This window comes from Myotis daubentonii, chromosome 2 (genome assembly GCF_963259705.1).
Source record: "Myotis daubentonii chromosome 2, mMyoDau2.1, whole genome shotgun sequence".
Taxonomy (NCBI): Eukaryota; Metazoa; Chordata; class Mammalia; order Chiroptera; family Vespertilionidae; genus Myotis; species Myotis daubentonii.
The window spans coordinates 22,011,340-22,028,547 of record NC_081841.1 but is presented as its reverse complement, the minus strand read 5'-3'; the positions used below and the strand labels follow the sequence as shown (position 1 = coordinate 22,028,547).

General features: G+C 59.7%; 2 protein-coding genes across 3 annotated transcripts; both read right to left on the bottom strand.

The window, feature by feature from the left end:
• Positions 1-137: 137 nt before the first annotated feature.
• On the bottom strand, positions 138-9,671 carry P3H3 (prolyl 3-hydroxylase 3). Its single transcript, XM_059682085.1, has 15 exons — positions 8,924-9,671; positions 7,840-7,992; positions 7,326-7,524; positions 7,111-7,242; positions 6,476-6,612; positions 5,957-6,046; positions 5,676-5,728; positions 5,475-5,542; positions 5,230-5,354; positions 2,670-2,771; positions 2,252-2,402; positions 1,898-2,015; positions 1,748-1,823; positions 812-952; positions 138-696 (listed from the first exon to the last, which is right to left on the bottom strand). The coding sequence occupies exons 1-15, from the start codon at positions 9,401-9,403 to the stop codon at positions 520-522; spliced, it is 2,202 nt and encodes a 733-aa protein (XP_059538068.1). The 5' UTR covers positions 9,404-9,671; the 3' UTR covers positions 138-519.
• Positions 9,672-11,063: 1,392 nt separating this feature from the next.
• On the bottom strand, positions 11,064-16,730 carry GPR162 (G protein-coupled receptor 162). 2 transcript variants are annotated; one of them, XM_059682076.1, is made up of 5 exons: positions 16,657-16,730; positions 13,800-15,088; positions 12,890-13,079; positions 12,117-12,268; positions 11,064-11,822 (listed from the first exon to the last, which is right to left on the bottom strand). In XM_059682076.1, exons 2-5 carry the CDS (start codon positions 14,664-14,666, stop codon positions 11,283-11,285), a joined length of 1,749 nt encoding a protein of 582 aa, XP_059538059.1. In that variant the 5' UTR covers positions 14,667-15,088; positions 16,657-16,730; the 3' UTR covers positions 11,064-11,282. The 2 variants fall into 2 exon arrangements, with proteins under 2 accessions (XP_059538059.1, XP_059538060.1); XM_059682077.1 differs by having other exon boundaries at positions 12,180-12,268; positions 16,657-16,726.
• Positions 16,731-17,208: the final 478 nt, after the last annotated feature.

Sequence of the window (17,208 nt, the reverse complement as noted above, 5' to 3'; positions counted from 1 at the left end):
AGGTGGCTGAGATTTCCCTGACAAATCACAGGCCTGAGGGGCCCCGCCTCCAGGAGACACCTGTCTCCTCCCAGGCCAGCCATGGCCGCGCCCACCTCCAGCCACCACAGAAACTGACAGGAACCATGGGCCCTGGCTGAGGGTCTTCACGTTCTTTATTGACAGGCTGGGAGCGGGCGGGGCTTACTCTCCCCTCTCATCCTCCTCATCTGAAGCAGTCAGGCCCTGCCCCGGCCACTTCTTCCCAGGGAGGCATCATGCCCTCGGTCTGCCCTAGGGCTGCAGGTCCGTCAGCTGGGGCCAGGCCTGACTCCTCAGACCGGACGAGTTCTAGGCTGGTGTGTGCAGTGTCCTCTGAGCCCAGGGCTGGATGGCCCTTGTGATCCCCAAAACAGTGGGGGTGCAGGGTCAGAGAACTCGCTGTGCTGCTCCTGTCACAGGGGCCTTCGTGTGGGTCCTGGCACCGAGGCAGCCCTTCAAGAGTCAGGTGGCCGCATCCCCGAGGAGCTACCTCAGCCCTCACAGCTCCTCTCGGACCCGAGGCGGCTTCCCAGTCTTGTCCTGGACCCGCCGAGGCCTGCGGCCGGGGGGTTCTGGAGAAGGGTCTCTGCTGGGCATTTCTTCCTCCTCCTCGTCACCCTCCTCCTCCTCCTCCTGCTCCGGCTCCTGAAGCAGCTCCTTGGCTTCTGTCCACTCCTGAGAGGTGGGAGGAGAGTTGGGCCCAATCCCTGCATCCACCCTCCCCAAGGACCCTCCCCGGGTCCTGTCAGCCCCTGCCCCTCACCCAGCAACCAGCCCACGCTTCACACACCTGCTCCCTGTGCTCAGGTGCCCACGTGTGCCACAGGGCCAGGGCGCAGCGCCGGCCCCGCGTCACGGCCCACACACCATGGGGGTTCTCCCCACCAGAGCTGAAGGCCACAAGGCGTCCGCAGCGAGGACGGACCTGCGCCTGGGGGATGAGGGCAGGTTCAGCTCCAGGGACAGGCCCTCAGAGCACGTGGCCCTGACTCCTAGGTTAGGACAGGGCATGGGCATGGAAAGATCAGCTCTCTTGCCCATCGCCCACTCTTTAATTCAGGGACCGTCCTGCGGCCAATGGGAAATTGGCTTCTCCTTGACAAAGGAGCACAAAGGCCAGACAGGCTAACGGAGTTGGAGCCAAAGGGAGAAGGGGCCTCCATCCAGCGCCTCCTGTTGGTCCCCTCCCTCTGGCCCTGACACTCTTGTCCAATCCTTTGAACTGGGTGTGAAGAAATCTGCGACATGAGGAGGACCAGGCATAAGGATCTTGGGAACACCCTTCCACCCCACGGAGGGCGTGGATTGTAGGTGCTGGTGGTGGTAACCAGGGAAGGAAGGAAGACAAAGCAACAGGTGAGAGAAATCACTGTCCCTCTCCTTCTACCTACTTCTAGCCCCTAGTTTCTACCTGGAATAGGGACTTGGGGTCCTGTGCTCACCCACCCTTCTTTAGGAGGTGAGGCAAACATGGACAGCAAGTCTGCAGGGGTCACTGTGACCTCTTGGGGTGGACGGGGGCGCAATAACCAACCTCTGCTAGGAGCTCTGGTAGGACAGCTCCTGAACAGACAGTGGTGGAAAGAGCTGGGGGGCCAGGAGAGGAAGGGTTCGGGCGGCCCCAGCCATTTCCCTGCATTTGCTTCTGGGATCCTTCTGTTTTGAATCCTGAGCCCACAGCTGTGCTCCCTGTTCCAAACCACCGCCCTCCCCCCTTCCCCCTTACCCTGACAGTGAGGGCGTTGGGCTCTGTGAAGAACAGGTCCCCGCCCTGGAAGTCATCGTTGAGGTAGAGGAGTCCACTGGAGGAGGAAGACAGGAGGCCGTGAGAGCCCACCCCAGGCGCACCTGCCGGACCCCAGGAGGGGCTGCCCACCTGTAGTCTCGATAAGTGTAGGCTGGGGGCTCCCGCCAGCACTCTCCCGTGTCAGGGTCCAGAACGCAGTTGTCGGCATGCACCGGGTGACTCAGGTCCATGCGTTGCTCTTGCTCCCCTGGGAAGCAAAGGGGCCTGGTGAGTGCCTCTGTGCCCTGTGCCCATGCACCTCGATCCACTCCCACCCTGAAGCTTGGGGGGGTCACAGCTGAGCAGAGAGGCCAGGCCCAGACGTGGGCAGGGGAGTCCGTCTTTTAGGAGTGAAGATGAACCCACACAGTTAGGGGGTGCTGAAGCTATGCAGCCCCCACAGGGCCCGGAGGCCGGGGAGGAACAGTGGGGTGTGGCAGTTACCTTTGATGGCCGTACGGCACACCAGGTGAGTGAAGGAGAGATGCAGGGGCCGTTCCGGGGAGAAGTAGGCCTGAGTTAAGGTCCGCACACGCTCACTCACTTCCAGGAGCAGCTTAGCGCCCTGAGTGCTCACAGCCCCAGCGCGGGCCAGCTGTGGGCAGCGGGAGGACGGATGAGAAAGGAGGGAGGCAATGGAAGGGTGAGTGTGGAGTCTCTCAGCGGCCAGCTCTGTCCATCAGCCCCAGCTGCTCCTTCCAGTGGCTCCACGCCAACCCCTCCTCGATCCTGGGCAGAGAACTCAGGGTCTCTCGGTCCTGAGAGCCCCTCCACTGGGGAAGCCCAGCCCTGGCGCCAGCCTCCTGTATGCCCTTTCCCAGACCTGAGCATCGGACGAGGGCATGGGTACCTCTCGGCTCACCTGTGCAGCCTTCAGCACCGTGAGCCCCTCGAAGTGTTCATGGGCAGTGTGAGGGGATCGGCGGCCCCGATAGCCAGACCTGGCTCCAGCCTCAGCTGCATCCTAAATAGGGAGTTGACTGTGGAGTCCCTGTCCAGCCCCGGACTTTTGCCCACCTCGCTGCCCACAGACTACAAGACCTTCTCTCCAACGCCCGCCCCCCTCCACCCCCCCGGAAGAGGCTGGAAGCTCCCAGAGATCTCTGGTGGCTCCTTTTCCAGAGCTGCTGCCCTTCCCCAGAGAATGACTATCTTCTCAGCAGTGCCGTTGCTCCCTGGTAAAGATCTGGCATCCCACTGGCTGAGGGCCTGTGCACAGAAGGGCCTCTGAGAGGGCAAGGACAGCTGGGAAAGGGGTGCAGGAAGGGCTTGATCATTCCCTGATGAGCCAAGATAGAGGAGTCCCTCTGGAAATAGAACTTCTTCCGGCAGGAAGCTCGATAGTCCGGCCAGGCCCAGGCGAGGTATCGCTCTTGGAGAACGTGCGAACCCTTGATGTGAACTCCCACACCATGGGGGGGGGGGGGTCTCCTGGTGTTTGGCTGTCCTTTCCCGACACCTAGTCTCCTGGCTGCTTTGTGAAACTCAGTTAAAATACCACTAGCTAATTATTCCATATATAAACCTCGACTCCGAAAAACCACCTCATCACCCAATAAGCCATCTAACCTTCTATTCTTGTATTCATTCATTCATTCATTCACTTACTCATTCCACAAATTTGTACTGAGCATCTACTATGTGCCAGGCACTGTTCTAGGCACTGGGGACACAACTGTGAACGTGGAAAGGCCCCTGCTCTCATGGGGCTTGTATTTTCAGATAACAAACCAGGATGATTCAGATAAATGTTATGAAGAAAATAAAAATAGAGCTACAACTCTGAGAGTGGCCAGGCACGGGTTGGGAGACAGCTAATTGATGAGGTGACATCTGAATTGAAACCAAATGCTATGAAGGAGCCACTTGAGTAACTGAGAGAAAAGTGTTCCAGGCAGCAGAAATAGCAAGTGCGAAGGGCCTGAGGCCAGAGTGAGTTTAGTGTGATTGAGCAACAGAAAGGTCTGATCCTGGCATCACCCAGGGCCTCCCCCTTACTGTCCTCTCCCGTTGCATTTCTCCACACGGCCCTAGAGGGATCTACCAGTCCTCTGGGATGGTGGTGACTCCGGACCCTGCACTGGGAGGTTCTACAGGAACAAGAAAGTCATCCCTCCTTAAATACTTGAATAAGCTGTCCTACCATCCTTGGTAGGGTACAGGAGGCCCTTCGCCGCTCTCCTCTAATTCCAGCTCTGGGTCTCTCCCCCAGAACACCTCTGAATAACATACAGCCTGGTGATAATAGTGACAGCTACTAATACTGAGCACTGTCTTCTGAGATCTTGACCATGTACTAACTCATTTAATGGTCACAACAACTCTGTGACAAACCACTGTATTTAGCCCCACTTTATAGATGAGGAAGCTAGGCTCAGAGATGCTGAACTACATTGCCCAACATCATACAGGTAGTCATTGTGGGGCCTGCCCTATGTGCTCAGCCCCTATACTCCGCCGCAATTCCCAGAATACCGTGGCCTTCTCCCTCGAAGCCCGACTCTCCTCCTTTTCTCGGTCTCGTCCTTAGACTGAGTTCAAATGCCGCCCTCCACCCCAAGCTTTCCATGACCTTGCATTTTGGTGCTCCTATTTGAAGGAGTACATACTTCTTTGATCAAACTTACCACCACTCTAGGTGTGTCTCTACATCGAATTCCTTCTCTCTACAGTGAGCTCCAGGACGCAGAGTCTGTGTCCACCTAGCTCTCCCTGGAACCTAGAAGCTTCGAGTACACAGCAGGTGCTCAAAGCGTGTGTGTTGAAGGAACACTAGCCTAGAATGAGGACTGATGCTTCATAATAGGGCAGGCTCAACCTGGTGAATACAGATCATTCAACCCAGACTAGGAGGGAATTCAATGGATGGGAGAATAAGCCGGTGTGTCCACTGAGCATCAGCCAAGCCAGTAATGAAACTCTGAGGAATCCTCACCCATATATTCACAATTTTCTATGCCTTTATATTCTTTATTTTCTTTTGTTCTCCTATTAACTTCTAGCAAAATCCCTTTGTGAAGAATGTAAGGGAAAAAAGAAAAGAATGTCCACGCCAAGCCCTCTAAGTTGAGAGGAAAAGGAACTTGTCCACAGCAGTGAGGCAGTGGCAAGCCCAGTCCCCGCTGGAGAACCAGAGAAGTTAGAACTGGGGGCAGGCAGCTCTGCCTGGGGTCCCTCACTAGCCATCCTCCCCTGGGTCTTCTTTTTTTAAAATATATTTTTATTGATTTCAAAAAGGATTGGAGAAGGAGAGAGAGATAGAAACATCAATGAGAGAATCATTGAATGGCTACCTCCAGCATACCCCACACTAGGGACTGAGCCCACAATCCGGGCATGTGCCCTGACCGGGAATTGAACCGTGACCTCCTGAGCCACCACTGAGCCACGCTGGCCTGGTTTTCTTTCATAGGTCTTCTTACCTTGGCCAGCTGCAGCAGCACCCCACACTCAGCTGGGGTGAGCAGGCCGTCCAGCACCGCTCGCTCCGACCCATTCAGCTGCCTTGCATCCTGGGTCAGGGTTACCCCCTCCAGGAGGAGGACATCTGCAGGCGAAGGGATAAGGAAGAGGGGATTGAGGGTCCCCTGAAAGCCGGCCCAGCAGTAGCCCCAGCTGGCAGCCCCCAGACCCTCCAGGACCCTGCCCCCTGCTCCCAGGAACTTACCCTTCCAGTCAGTCAAGGGCTTCGGCTGTGGAGGCTCATGGTCCCAAGGTCGCTGCTCTTGATCCTCTCTCAGGGGTGAGAGACATGCTCAGTGGATGCACAGACCAGTCCAGATCCATTTTACCCAGACCCAGCCTCACAGAACCCCTCCTGTCACCTTCCAGCTCAGGGCAGGCCCCTCCCACCACCTGCATCTCCTACCTGAGCTTTTCTCTCAGTGTCTCGGGGATGAAAGCTGCTGGAGTCCAGGGATCCTGGAACAGTCAAGAAAAGCGCCATCACCCACCAAGCCCAGCCCCGATCCCTGTTACTAGACTCTGATCTACCACATTAGTCTCTGCTCCCAGAGGGCGGGGCGGGGATGAGGAAACCCCTGGGTGCTGGACCAAACTCTACAATAACAACTTACGTAGCACTCTGTCAGGTGCTATTCTAAGAGCTTTACACATGGAAGTGGGATGGAGAGAAGTGGAGTTACTCACAGGATCCTTGAAGCTGGTCCCCAGGTGCTCCATGGCATAGTAGAGCTGCCTCTTCTCGCCCAGGGACCGAAGGACAAAGCGCTGGATGTCCTGAGGCAGGTGGACACAGGGAGCAGGGGCGGGGGGACAAGGAGAAGTTAAGTGGAGCAGGGAAGTGAAGGCAGGGCAGCCCCGGTTCCAGGGGACAGCCTGCCTGCTCCATAAACACTTCACCATGCCTCTCCCTCAGCTTTCCTCCCTCAGCCACCTCAGGACATCTGGACTCAAACTGGGGGAGAAGTCTGCGTATAGGGTGGGGGCAGGCAGGGGTGAGGTTAAGGGAAGAGAGATGGGCTGGCACTTGGACTTGGAATCTGAGTGGGGAGCAGGGCGTGGAGACAAGTCAGGGCTGGATTTGGGGTTGCCTCTGGTGACTAGAGTGCTTGGGCCAGAATGGGAGAAGCGGGCAGAGTCCAGGTAACTGCTCAGGTATGTTTGATTGAGGGCCTCACAGGGTCAGGGTGGGGGTCGGGGAGGTACCTCTCTTGGCCCCAGGCCGAGTCTCGGCTCTCCCAGCTGGGTCTGATACTGGTCCAGAGCGGCCTTGGCGGCCTCATCCTCCGGATAAAAGAGCAGGACACTCAGGGCATTTTCCATAGCCTGGGACAGATTCCCCACTGGAGACAGAGCAACAGGGTGGGGTGGGCACACAGACCGAGGACGGCCCTGACCCTGGGCAGAGGCAGCGACGACAGGTGGACAGAAAGGTGATCCAATGCCAGCCAACGCGAGCCCCCCATCCCACCCTCACCCCCCCCCCCGCCCCATCCCCGCAGACATGCTCCTCCACTGCTTCTTGTCAAAGCTTAACTCAAACCTACCTGAGCTGAAGGGGCAGAATGCAAGGGGCGGAAGAGAGGAGAGAATAAAGGAAGGTGAGAAGCAGCAAGGGCAGGAGGAGCCCTGGGACCCATCTCCTGAGCTTTCCACCGTGGCTCCAAAGGAAAGCCAGTTAGAGTCCTCCAGAAGCGACGGTCCCCACAGAGCCCTGCCCAACTACAGAGCCGGAGACAGATGGGAGGGATGCAGAGACAGGGCTCAGGATACCATCGAAGACAAGCCTTCCCTTGACCTGTTTCCAACCCATCACCCCGGGGGTCCTCTCCCCAACGGACCCTGAGCATGGGCCTCATGCAGCCGCCTCAGCTGGCCCGGCAGGAAGTCGGGGACAGGGAAGCTTCGCCCAGGGCGCGTGGCTGTTTCCTCCACACAGCGCTGCCGGCACTGCAGGACCCGAATCCAGTGCCCTGCGGAGGACACACACACGCTATTCAGCTCGTCATGCTTCTCCTCCGGGCACCGTGAACCCGCCATCCTCCCAGCTCCTTACCGGCGATAGCCTCATAGAGACCCCCCTGGCTCCCAGGTCCTTCCTCCTCTTCCTCTCTTTGGTGCTCCTCAGGCCCCTCGCAGCCAGCGCGGCAGCTCTCCACCTGAGCCAGGCTCTCCTGCAGGGCCTCCTCGAGCCTGGGCAGTGCCAGTCCTGCCTCCTGGCGCCCCAGGAGCTCCAGGCCTGAGTCATAGGCTGCCTGTGGAGAGGGGAGTGGTCAGTCACCTGAGACCCTGGGGGAGGGGGTGCCTAATGAGATTGGGAGGTAGGAAGAAGGGGCATGGCCTCCAGGTCCCACTCCGCCTTGGCCTCAGGACTGGAGCGTCAGAACGTGGGACCTTAGCGATCCTCGGGAAGAAACCAAGCCCCAGATCAGGGCTGCCCATCCCGGTCACTGAGAAGGGCACTCAGATCTCCTGATGCCCAAGACACGCAGGGACACCGTCCAGGGAGACGGGTGTGTCCTGTTAGTCAAGGGCTGGGGGAGGGACCGGGGTCCTGCTGGGGGTCTCACCCAGTGTGGGGGCGTCTCCAGGTCCCGGAAGCTCTGCGGCCGAACCCCAGACATCCGTCGGTACTTAGCCATGTCCTCCCGCATCTGCAGGTGCGTGGGGTTTGCTACAAAGAAGGTGTGAGCTGCGGCGGCTGCCAGGTCCAGCTTCTTCAGCTGAATGGGGGAGGAAGAGGGAGTCAGGGCCCCGAGGAGCAGGTGTCAGACCTCTGCCTCTCACCAGCCCCCCATCCCAGACACCCCCTGGGGCTGCCCCCCCCCCCCAGGCCTTCTGGAAGATGGTCAGTGAGAACTGCCCGCCCCCAGGCGCCAGACCCCGGGGGCACCAGTATGTTGGGCCTCTCAGGACCCGGAGGCCAAGGAAAGGGCACCGAACACTTCGGAGCCGGTGAGCCATGGGCAGAGGGCCTCAGTGGAGAGACCAGGTGGAAATGATGGCTACTGCAGTGGGGAGGGCGGAGACCCGACGGACCAGCAGAACCCGCAGGGCTCTAGGACCCTGAGGTGAGTATGCGGCCAGCCCCCTCTCCCCCGAGCCACGTAGACTACAGACTTGGTCCCAGGAGCTGCGCAGTGTCCACGCCCCTCACACCCCCCCCCCCTCTCCGCACCCCCAGACGTCCGTCCTCACGGCCCCAGCCTGGCCCCTCTTCTCTGACCTTCCCGAAGCTGCCTCCAGCTCCAAGCTCCCTCCTGCCTCCGGGGAAGGCTCACCCTCCCCCTCCTCCCAGCCTCTCCGCCGCCTCCCGGGAAGGAGCAGCGCTCACCCCACGGAGGTCACAGACCCACTGGGATTCCAGGCCCCTCCCTCCGTCTTCCATCTCCTCCCACCCGCTCCGCGACCCCGTCCCGCGCCGCCTGTGCTCCCCCTCCCCCTTAGGCTGCCTCTGAGCGGGTGCAGCGTGTGATGGGGAAGGACCACCCGGAGGTCGAGGTCCCTTAGACCGCCCCCCACCGCCCCACCCGAGCCCCGGCCCTCGCAGCGCGCCCCCTCCCGGTGCGCGCGGGCAGGACGGCGCCGTGGGGTGGGTCGGGCCGGACCCGCCCCCCGCCCCCCGCCCCCCGCCGCCCGCCGCCCGCGGCGCACCTGGTAGTAGGCCCTCTGCAGGTAGTTGTAGGGCTCCCGGCGGCGGAAGGCGTCGCGAAGGGCGCCCCCCACGCGGAGCCGCGCCGCGCCCCCCGGCCCCAGCCTCCGCGCCGCGCACTGGCTCAGGCACTCGGCGCGGCGCAGCGCGGCGCGGAGCAGCAGCCGCTCCCAGGCGCCGGCAGCCGGGCCGGGCGGGGAGTCGGGGCCCGGGGCGTCGGGGAGCGCCGCCTCGGCCGCACAGCGCGCCCCGCATTCCCGCCGCGCGCGGCCCAGCTCCTCGAGGCTCCGCAGCGCCTCCCGCAGGAGCGCCACGGCCGGCGCCCAGGCCCCCGCCGCGTAGGCGCGCAGCCCGTCTGCGTAGAGCAAGTCGGGAGCCTGGGGCGGCGCCCCGGGGGACAGCGTGGCCAGGCCCGGGGGCTCGGGGGACCCCGGGGGAGGCAGCAGGAGCAGGAGCAGCAGCAAGTGGAGGAGCCGGAGCATGGTGCCCGAGCCTCCGGCGGCTGCCGAAGGAAAATGCGGGAGCGGAGAGAGAGAGGAAAGGGGGCAGGAAGAGGGAGGGGAAAGGAAGGAGAGATAGGAGGGGAGAAGGGAGAAGGAATGAATGAGCGGAGCCAAGGAGACCGGGAGAGCCCAGTGTGAGAGAGAGAAGGCAGGGGGAGCCGGGCAGAAAGCGGAGAGCGTCCTGGCAGTTCAGTGGGTTGGAGTGTCCCTGATACTCCGAGGTTGGGGGTTCCATCCCGGGTCAGGGCACATACAAGAAACCACCAATGAGTGCATGAATAGGTGGAACAGATCGATGTTTCTCTCTCCCTAACCTTCCTCTCTGTCTGTAAAAGCAATCAATTTTTTTAAAAGGTAAATGGAGAAAGCAGTCTTTAAGAAGAGTCGGGCCCTAACCGGTTTGGCTCAGTGGATAGAGCATCAGCCTGCGGACTGAAGGTCCCAGGTTCGATTCCGGTCAAGGGCATGTACCTTGGTTGCGGGCACCTCCCCAGTAGGGAGTGTGCAGGAGGCAGCTGATCGGTGTTTCTAACTCTCTATCCCTCTCCCTTCCTCTCTGTAAAAAACCAATAAAATATATTAAAAAAAAAAAAAAAAACATGATTAAAAAAAAAAAATTTATAAAAAAAAAAAAGAAGAGTCGGGTAGCCCTAACCGGTTTGGCTCAGTGGATAGAGCAGAGGCCTGCGGACTGAAGGGTCCCGGTTCAATTCTGGTCCAGGGCATATGCCTGGGATGCCCAGTAGGGGGCATGCAGGAGGCAGCCAGTCAGTGATTCTCACCATTGATGTTCCTATTTCTCTCTCCCTCTCCCTTCCTCTCTGAAATCAATAAAAATATATTTAAAAAAAGAGTTCTCTCTCATTGATGTTTCTCTCTCTTCCTCTCTGAAATCAATAAAAAAATATTTTTAAAAAAAAAAAAGAAGAAGAAGAGTTGGGTAGCCCAGTGTCCTATGAACCAGGAGGACATGGTTTGTTTCCCCTTCAGGACACGGATCGCAACCCGCACATGCCCAGGTTGTGGGCTCAATCTCCACTGTGTGGCAGGAGGCAGCTCTCCTCCCTTCCTCTCTGAAGTTAATAAAAATATTTTTTTAAAAAAGAAGAGTTGGGTAGTGTGGGATGAGAAACAGACCAAGAAACAAATCATGGACAGAAGAAGGCAAGGGCCAGAACCTGAGGCCCATGGGTTCCCTTCCACTCTTGGGCCAGGAAAGGGAGTCACAAGCCCTTCCCACCCAACTCCTGGAAAAAGAGCTTCAGAGTGCAGCATGGAGGAGGGCAAACTCCAGGCCTCTTGCACAAGTCAGGCCCAAACCCTTTCCTGCCCAGTAACTGGGCCCCTGCATGGATTTCGGGGAAAGAGGCATGGAGGATAGGGTCACACTCAAACACCTCCACAGATCTGAACAAAGATCCTTCACACCCCAAACCAGTGACTCCCCATGCCTCCCAGCATGAAAGGCTCTTTTAAGCCCTTCTCTGTGTATGTTTGCATGTTTAAATTTGTTTGTCTTTCTCCGTGGGTATTTCTGTGCCTCTGTCCACTCTCCCTGTTCTGTTTTGTCCTCTGTAACCACTCCACCCCCAAGCCACTGGCCATACCCGTTGCCACCACAGCACACTGCACACAGCGGTTTCCATGGTAACACTTCAGACTTTAATACATTTTACTAGGGGTGATAGAAGGTGAGTAGGGCATCTGGTTACTTGGATGGGAGACAGCAGGTGACCCAGGACCCCAGATCCAGTGCCCATCTCCCTAGAGTCTGGAGACAGCTGCCTTAGGCTCAGGGCCAGAAGGAGGTGTTACCTACCCAGGCCCCCTCCTCTGAGTCCAACAGGCCCACTGGGGCTCACAGGGTCAGCTGGGGGAAGATGGGGTTACCTGGACCCCAGGAGCCTCCCCAAGCTCTTGCGCTCTCCTCACCTCCTGTCAGGGAGCAGCGTCTCCCTGCACTCAGCCCCAAGGGAAGTCCAATGGCTCTATTATCAGGGGACCCAAGGGAGAGTCTGCGGGGTGAGAGGCCCAGTGGCCTAGGCCAGGGCGGAGAGGCAGTTGGAGAAGGCAGAGGTGTCTCGTCAATGAAGGTGGTGATCTCCTCCCGGAAGAAGCCAGGCCCCTGTGGGTGTCCCCCGCCTGACCCCAGAATGCCACCCTCCAGGAATTGTCGAAGGCTGGCTAGCCCTCCACCTTCAGCCTCCTCCTCCTCCTCCTCATCCCCTAGCCTTTGTCTGTGTCCCAGGTACGCAGGAGGGCCTCCCAGAGCCTGGCTGTGCGCTGGGAGGATCCGGATGTCATCAGAGGATGACCACTTGTGCAGGAAGGACCCTGGTGCCCGAGGAGTAGAGAAGATATTGGTCTCGTCGTGGGACAGACGGCGGGACAGAGGGACCTGGAGAGAGGAGCAAGTAGACCCAGAGGTGCTGAAGGGGCCAAAGTGGGGACTCTGCAAGATGGCTCTACCCCACCCCCCACACCCCCTTAAACTGAAAACATCCTCTGATGGGCAAACCTGGTTCTGAGAGGTCTGAAGGGGAGCTTCTCTTGCCATACCTTTCTTTCCCCTACTCTTTATGTGCCCTGCAGACCAGGGCTAGGGAATGGGGGGTTGGGGGTGAATAACAGAGACTGGAGAAAAGTAATTAGGGGACACCCAGAACAGGAGGTATATTCCCTAGTCCCATACCTGTAAGTAGTGGACCCTCTCAAGAGGGGGAAAGAGCATGTGCCTCCCAGGCAGCAACTTCACCTGGGTGGGGTCCCCTGGTCCTGTGGCCCCATTAGCATCAAATCGAACTTTGCACACTCGGCCATCTGCGTAGTCATCACAGCCCCCATCTAGGAAAGAAAAGGGGCAGAGTGGTTACAGGAGAGGAATGCCCACCACTCCCCGCTCCCCCCCCCTTTAAAATCTCCCACCCCCCTTTGTAAGTTCCCGGAGAATCTTTCTGTTCCCACTACTCTGTAAGCTCCAAGAGGAAAGTGAGATTGGGTTGTTGCTGAATGGTTCAGACTGGTTCAATGCTGAATCCCTAGTGCGTCAAACATATACACATGCTTATTGAAACAAGCGTACCCCCACCCCAAAAGCTGTCCCTATAGCTGGGGTCCCTTTTAGGAAGCTCAGCCTCCCTTTAGTTCCACACCCTTCCTTTACGGTGGTTAGGGCTCTGGACTGTTTCTCGGACACTCTGCCCCGCGGAGGCACAGCTGGACAGTGTGGACTTCCACAGGGGAACCGGCGCCCCTTGGAGGGAGCTCTTAGGGCAAAACGAAGCGGTGGCTGTGGTCATGGCGTACGACTGGGGAAAGGGGAGCGTGGAGTCAGCCCAGGGGCGGCGCAGATTCCGTCCAGCAGGGGGCACTCCAGGCAGCCCGTCCCCGCACCGGGACGAACTGGTAGAAAGGGGCAGAAAAGGGAGCCGACGCCCAAGAAAAAAGCCCTGTCCCTCTTCTGACCGTCTTCGCCATCCTCCTCGGACATGATAGCCACGCACTGCTCCCACACCGTGCGCACGTCCGCGCGGTAGCGCTCGCAGGACCAGATGAAGGAGGGCAGCAGCAGCGTCTGTGCCATGGAGCACCACAGCACGGCCAGCACCATCCACGGGGGAGCCGAGTCCGACTTCAGCGAGAAGAAGCTCACCACCTGGTGGGAGGATGGGGAATGGCGCCGCGTCAGGGCCCAGAGCCCAGGGGGCCCACTTCACCCCAGATCCGGTATCCTAGTGCAGCTGGTGGGAAAGAAGTCAGGAAGGGATGGCCGGGGTCACACCGGATCGTGACAGGAGCCAAGCTGGAGGTGGAGACAACGAATAGAGGGGAGGGGATTGACTCGGAGGAAAGTCAGGGGAGAGTTCCAGAGCAAAGCCCTGGGTCCAGGGGGAGAGGAGCGAGGTGGTACAGGAAGCCTGAAGGCAGAGAAACATTCAGGAGTAGGGACCAGACGGGGAGGTAGGAGTAGGGGCCAGCTGGGGATGCAAAAAGTTGGGGTGGTGGGGTGAGCTCTCTGGGGTTTCCACCCAGAAGTACTCAGAGACCTTGTGATATCCAGAGGGAATCAGGGAATGGAAAATGGAGCTCAGCTGCTGGATAATAGGTCTGGGGGGCTGAACAGTGGGGCCTCAGGACAGATGATGGAGCAGGAGGAGAGGTCGTGGGGCTGAAGGATGAATGGATGATGGCGTTCAGCGGTGGGAACTGGAAAACATGATGGAGCTGGGGGTAATGGGAACTGGAAGATGGATGATAGAGATGGATGATGGAGTGGGGATGGACAGAGGAGAGGAAGATGGATGATGGAGTTGGAGGTCAGGTGATCGTGCTGGGGCTGGTTTGGGGAGAACAGGAGGGGGGACCCCAATCTCACCAGGATGGGCACCCCTGTGAGTGAGTCATAGAGAAAGACGATGGCGCTGACCAAGTTGGTGACCTGCAGGGATGTCTTGGCCGATTCGGAGCCATCCAGCGAGGACCGCCGCTTCCCTTGGGCATCTTCCACCACAATGGCTGGCACCTCAAAGGCTGGCCGTGTACCCAAGCCCCCTGGCCCACTCCCCTTGGCCCCACCAACAACCCCTGCTCTCCGGGCCTGCCTTGCCCTCCGGGGCCTGGCCCACAGCGTCTGGTAGAAGGTAATGGCCACACAGACCAACCCCATGACAATGCCCCCAAGTAGCAAGAGGCTGAAGCAGACGCCAAAGCCGAGGCCAATCTTGGAGACTATGAACTGGCAGCCTCGGGCGTAGTAGCGCTCACCGTTGTTGTGCCAGCCAATGGAGGGCAGTGTGGAGAGGATGAAGCTGACCATCCAGATGCCCATGACAGCATGCAGCGCCTGCTTCTTGGCATTGCTGAGGCGGTAGTTGACAGGCCAACGCACCATCCACATGCGATGGTAGGAGAGTGAGGCAACTGTGAAGCAGGTGGCCAGGGCCAGTGTGTAGTAGGTGGACACAAAGACCTTGCAGATGCTCTCATTCCAGTCATAGTCAGAGGAAGCCTGGCGCCGAAGCTGCACCACAGCGAAGGTGGTGAGGGGCACGGCCGCCATGAGTATGTGTGTGCCCGCCAGGAAGCAGAGCAGCAACTCCAGTGGCTTGTGCTTCTGCTGCTTGGCAGAGATGCTGAGGATTATCCAGGCGTTGGCCAGCAGAGCCAGGAGCCCACAGGCCAGCCAGGACAGCGCGTTTGAGCGCAGGGAGGCTTCTTCTGCCCCGGCCCCGGCCCGAGCCATCCTGTTCTCAGCCCCCCACCCCCTTTGAACTCCTGGGGGTGGGGGCGAGGTCTCACCCAGGAGCCCCACTCACACACACCGCCATGATGCCCACAGTCCTTGCCCTGTAGTGAGGCAGGCAGCCCCTCGGCCCACCCTAATGCTCAGCATTGCATAACTGACCCAGCTAAGGTCAGGCTTGGAGGGCAGGGGAAGAGACTGGGGCTCAGCAGAGGTGGTCCTCAACCTCCATACTGAGCGGGACCCTCCCTGTAGTTGACCGGGGAGGCAAGCTGGCTGCTTTGCCAACTATGCGGTTGGCTGGGGAGCTCTGGCCCCCATGCCCAGACTTGCAGATCTCTTCTTCCTCTGGTTCTTGACCAGTCGGGGATCTTCTGGATGCCCCAAGGGGTGTGGGGGCGAGGCTCAGCCTCCTGCACAAACTGCAAGGGAGAGATGAGATGTGGAAGGGGGGAGGGCGAAGATAAGGCCTAGGCTGGCCCCCCACTGGCTTCTTGTGCTCCCCTTCTCATGCAACCATAGAAATGCCTGATTGCTAGGGTCACTCTCCTGTCTTAAATCAGATAGCTGTTCAACCACCCCACACAGATAAGAGCCCTGTTTCCAGACCTCCAGAAAAGACGGTGCTGGGACCTCCTGTCTCCCACCCCTTTTCAGCCCCTTTTCCTCCCTCTGGCACTCTCTGGTTCCTCCTCCTCATATCCCCTGCTCAGTACCACTCAACCACTATCTTCATGCCCAGAGTCTCTCTTCAGAGCTGCTGATGGCAGATGCATGACTTGTTTCTTCCTGAGGGTTCACGGTAAGCTGGGATATGGTATTACAGCCCCCCACCCCCCACCTTCCAGGCTCCCGGGCCCATGGTCTTGGTGCTCAGCCCCATTTCTCCACGTCTGCATGATCACCCTCCTGCTCACCAGGAGTCTGGGAAGCTGGGAGAAAAGAGGCTGGGACAAAGGGGGGCCTAGGGAACCTGAAGGCGGGGAAACCGCTGACATCAGAAGCATCCAGAAATGGAAAGAGGGGGAACTAGGGGGAAGGAGGAGAGTTTCAGCAGGAGAGAAAGAAGGAGGGGGCAAAGTGATAGTATCTGAAAATAGAAGGAAAAGCCCAGAGACCCCTGGAGAGGAGACTGGAGGAGGGAGGGGTGGAGGGAGGGAGAGAGGCAACAGGGAATGGAGAGGCTGGGAAGAAAAGCTCAATGTGCTAAGGTGCTGCTTCCCACCAGCAGACAGTGAGTCTTTCCTCCCTGCCCCGGCCTCAGTTCCCTTCTGATGGGAGGGAGGGTAGTTCTGAATTTCATGACGCTGAACGCTGAGCTTCAGTAAGCCCCGGGGAGGGAGCTCAGAGGAAAGCAGGTGCAACCCCAAACAGAGTGGAGGCAGGAAGGATGGGCACAATGGCTTTGGGGTAAATGGGAGGAAAGGGGGGCACCGCAGTGGGAGGGTCCATTCCTCTGGAAGAACCTCAGACCCTTGCCCTCCCCAAGAGGTCCTGGCCCACCCAACCTTTGTCTTCTCTCTGGAGCCCAGTGCACCCTAGTTGCTATGGCAATGGCCAGCCAGAGGGAGGTGGGGAGAATTGGTCAGGAGCGCCTCCCCCATTTTCCTCCCCGACGACCCCGGACCCCTTCCCACCCACGCCCGCCCAGGCCCAGCCGGGGGGCTCAGGAAGGAAGAGATGGGAAGTCAGAGAGGGACGGAGACAGGAAGGATCTGAAGGACAGAGAGGGAGGTGAAGGGCAGAGAAAAATCAGAGGAAGGTGGGACGGGGGACCTGGGGGACTCCAGGGGGGGATACCGGGCCCCATGCCTTTTGGGGTGAAGGGGTAAGGTCACGCGGCCCCTCCCTCCTGCCGCCCACCAGGTTCTCCAGGGCAGAAACAGCAGGTGGCTGGGGAGGAGGGGCGGGCCGGAGGGGAGAGGAAGCTGCTGGGGGGCGGGGGAGAGAGGGGAGGAGACCGCGGGGGACGGGGCAGGGGTCGGCTTACCTCCGGCTGCGCCCAGCACTGCCATGGAGACCGCACTCCCGGCACCGCTCGCCGGGCTCCCGCGGCCCGCCCGCCCGCCCGCCCTCCTCTTCCCTCCCCACCCCCTCCCGGCCTCCCTCCTCCCCTGGCCCCGGCCTCTGCTCAGCCGGCCGCGCGCTGGTCTCGGCCCCTGGGGGCTCCCCCCGCCCCTGCGTCCCTGCGCCCTCCAGCCAGGGAGCCCCGCGCTGAGGGCCGGAGGAGAGCTTTTCGGGGAAGGGGAACAAGTGCCGGGCGGGGGACTGGACGGCGGTGACTTGCAGGAGGAGGGGCGAGGAAGGCGCCGGGAGGGAGGGGGCGAGGAGGATGGAGGGGAACCGACTTCATTGGTGAAACGGCTCGTGTCCTACCCCCACCCCATCCCGGTTTCCACACGAACCCCAGCTCCGAGAGGCAGCTGGCGGTGTTCGGGGCTGAGGAGCTGGCTGTTCCGGGAGGAGGAAGCGTGTGTCACCGTGTGTCACTGTGTGTGTCGTTGTGAGGGCTGCAGCTCAGCGGGCATGTGCTGGGGGCTGG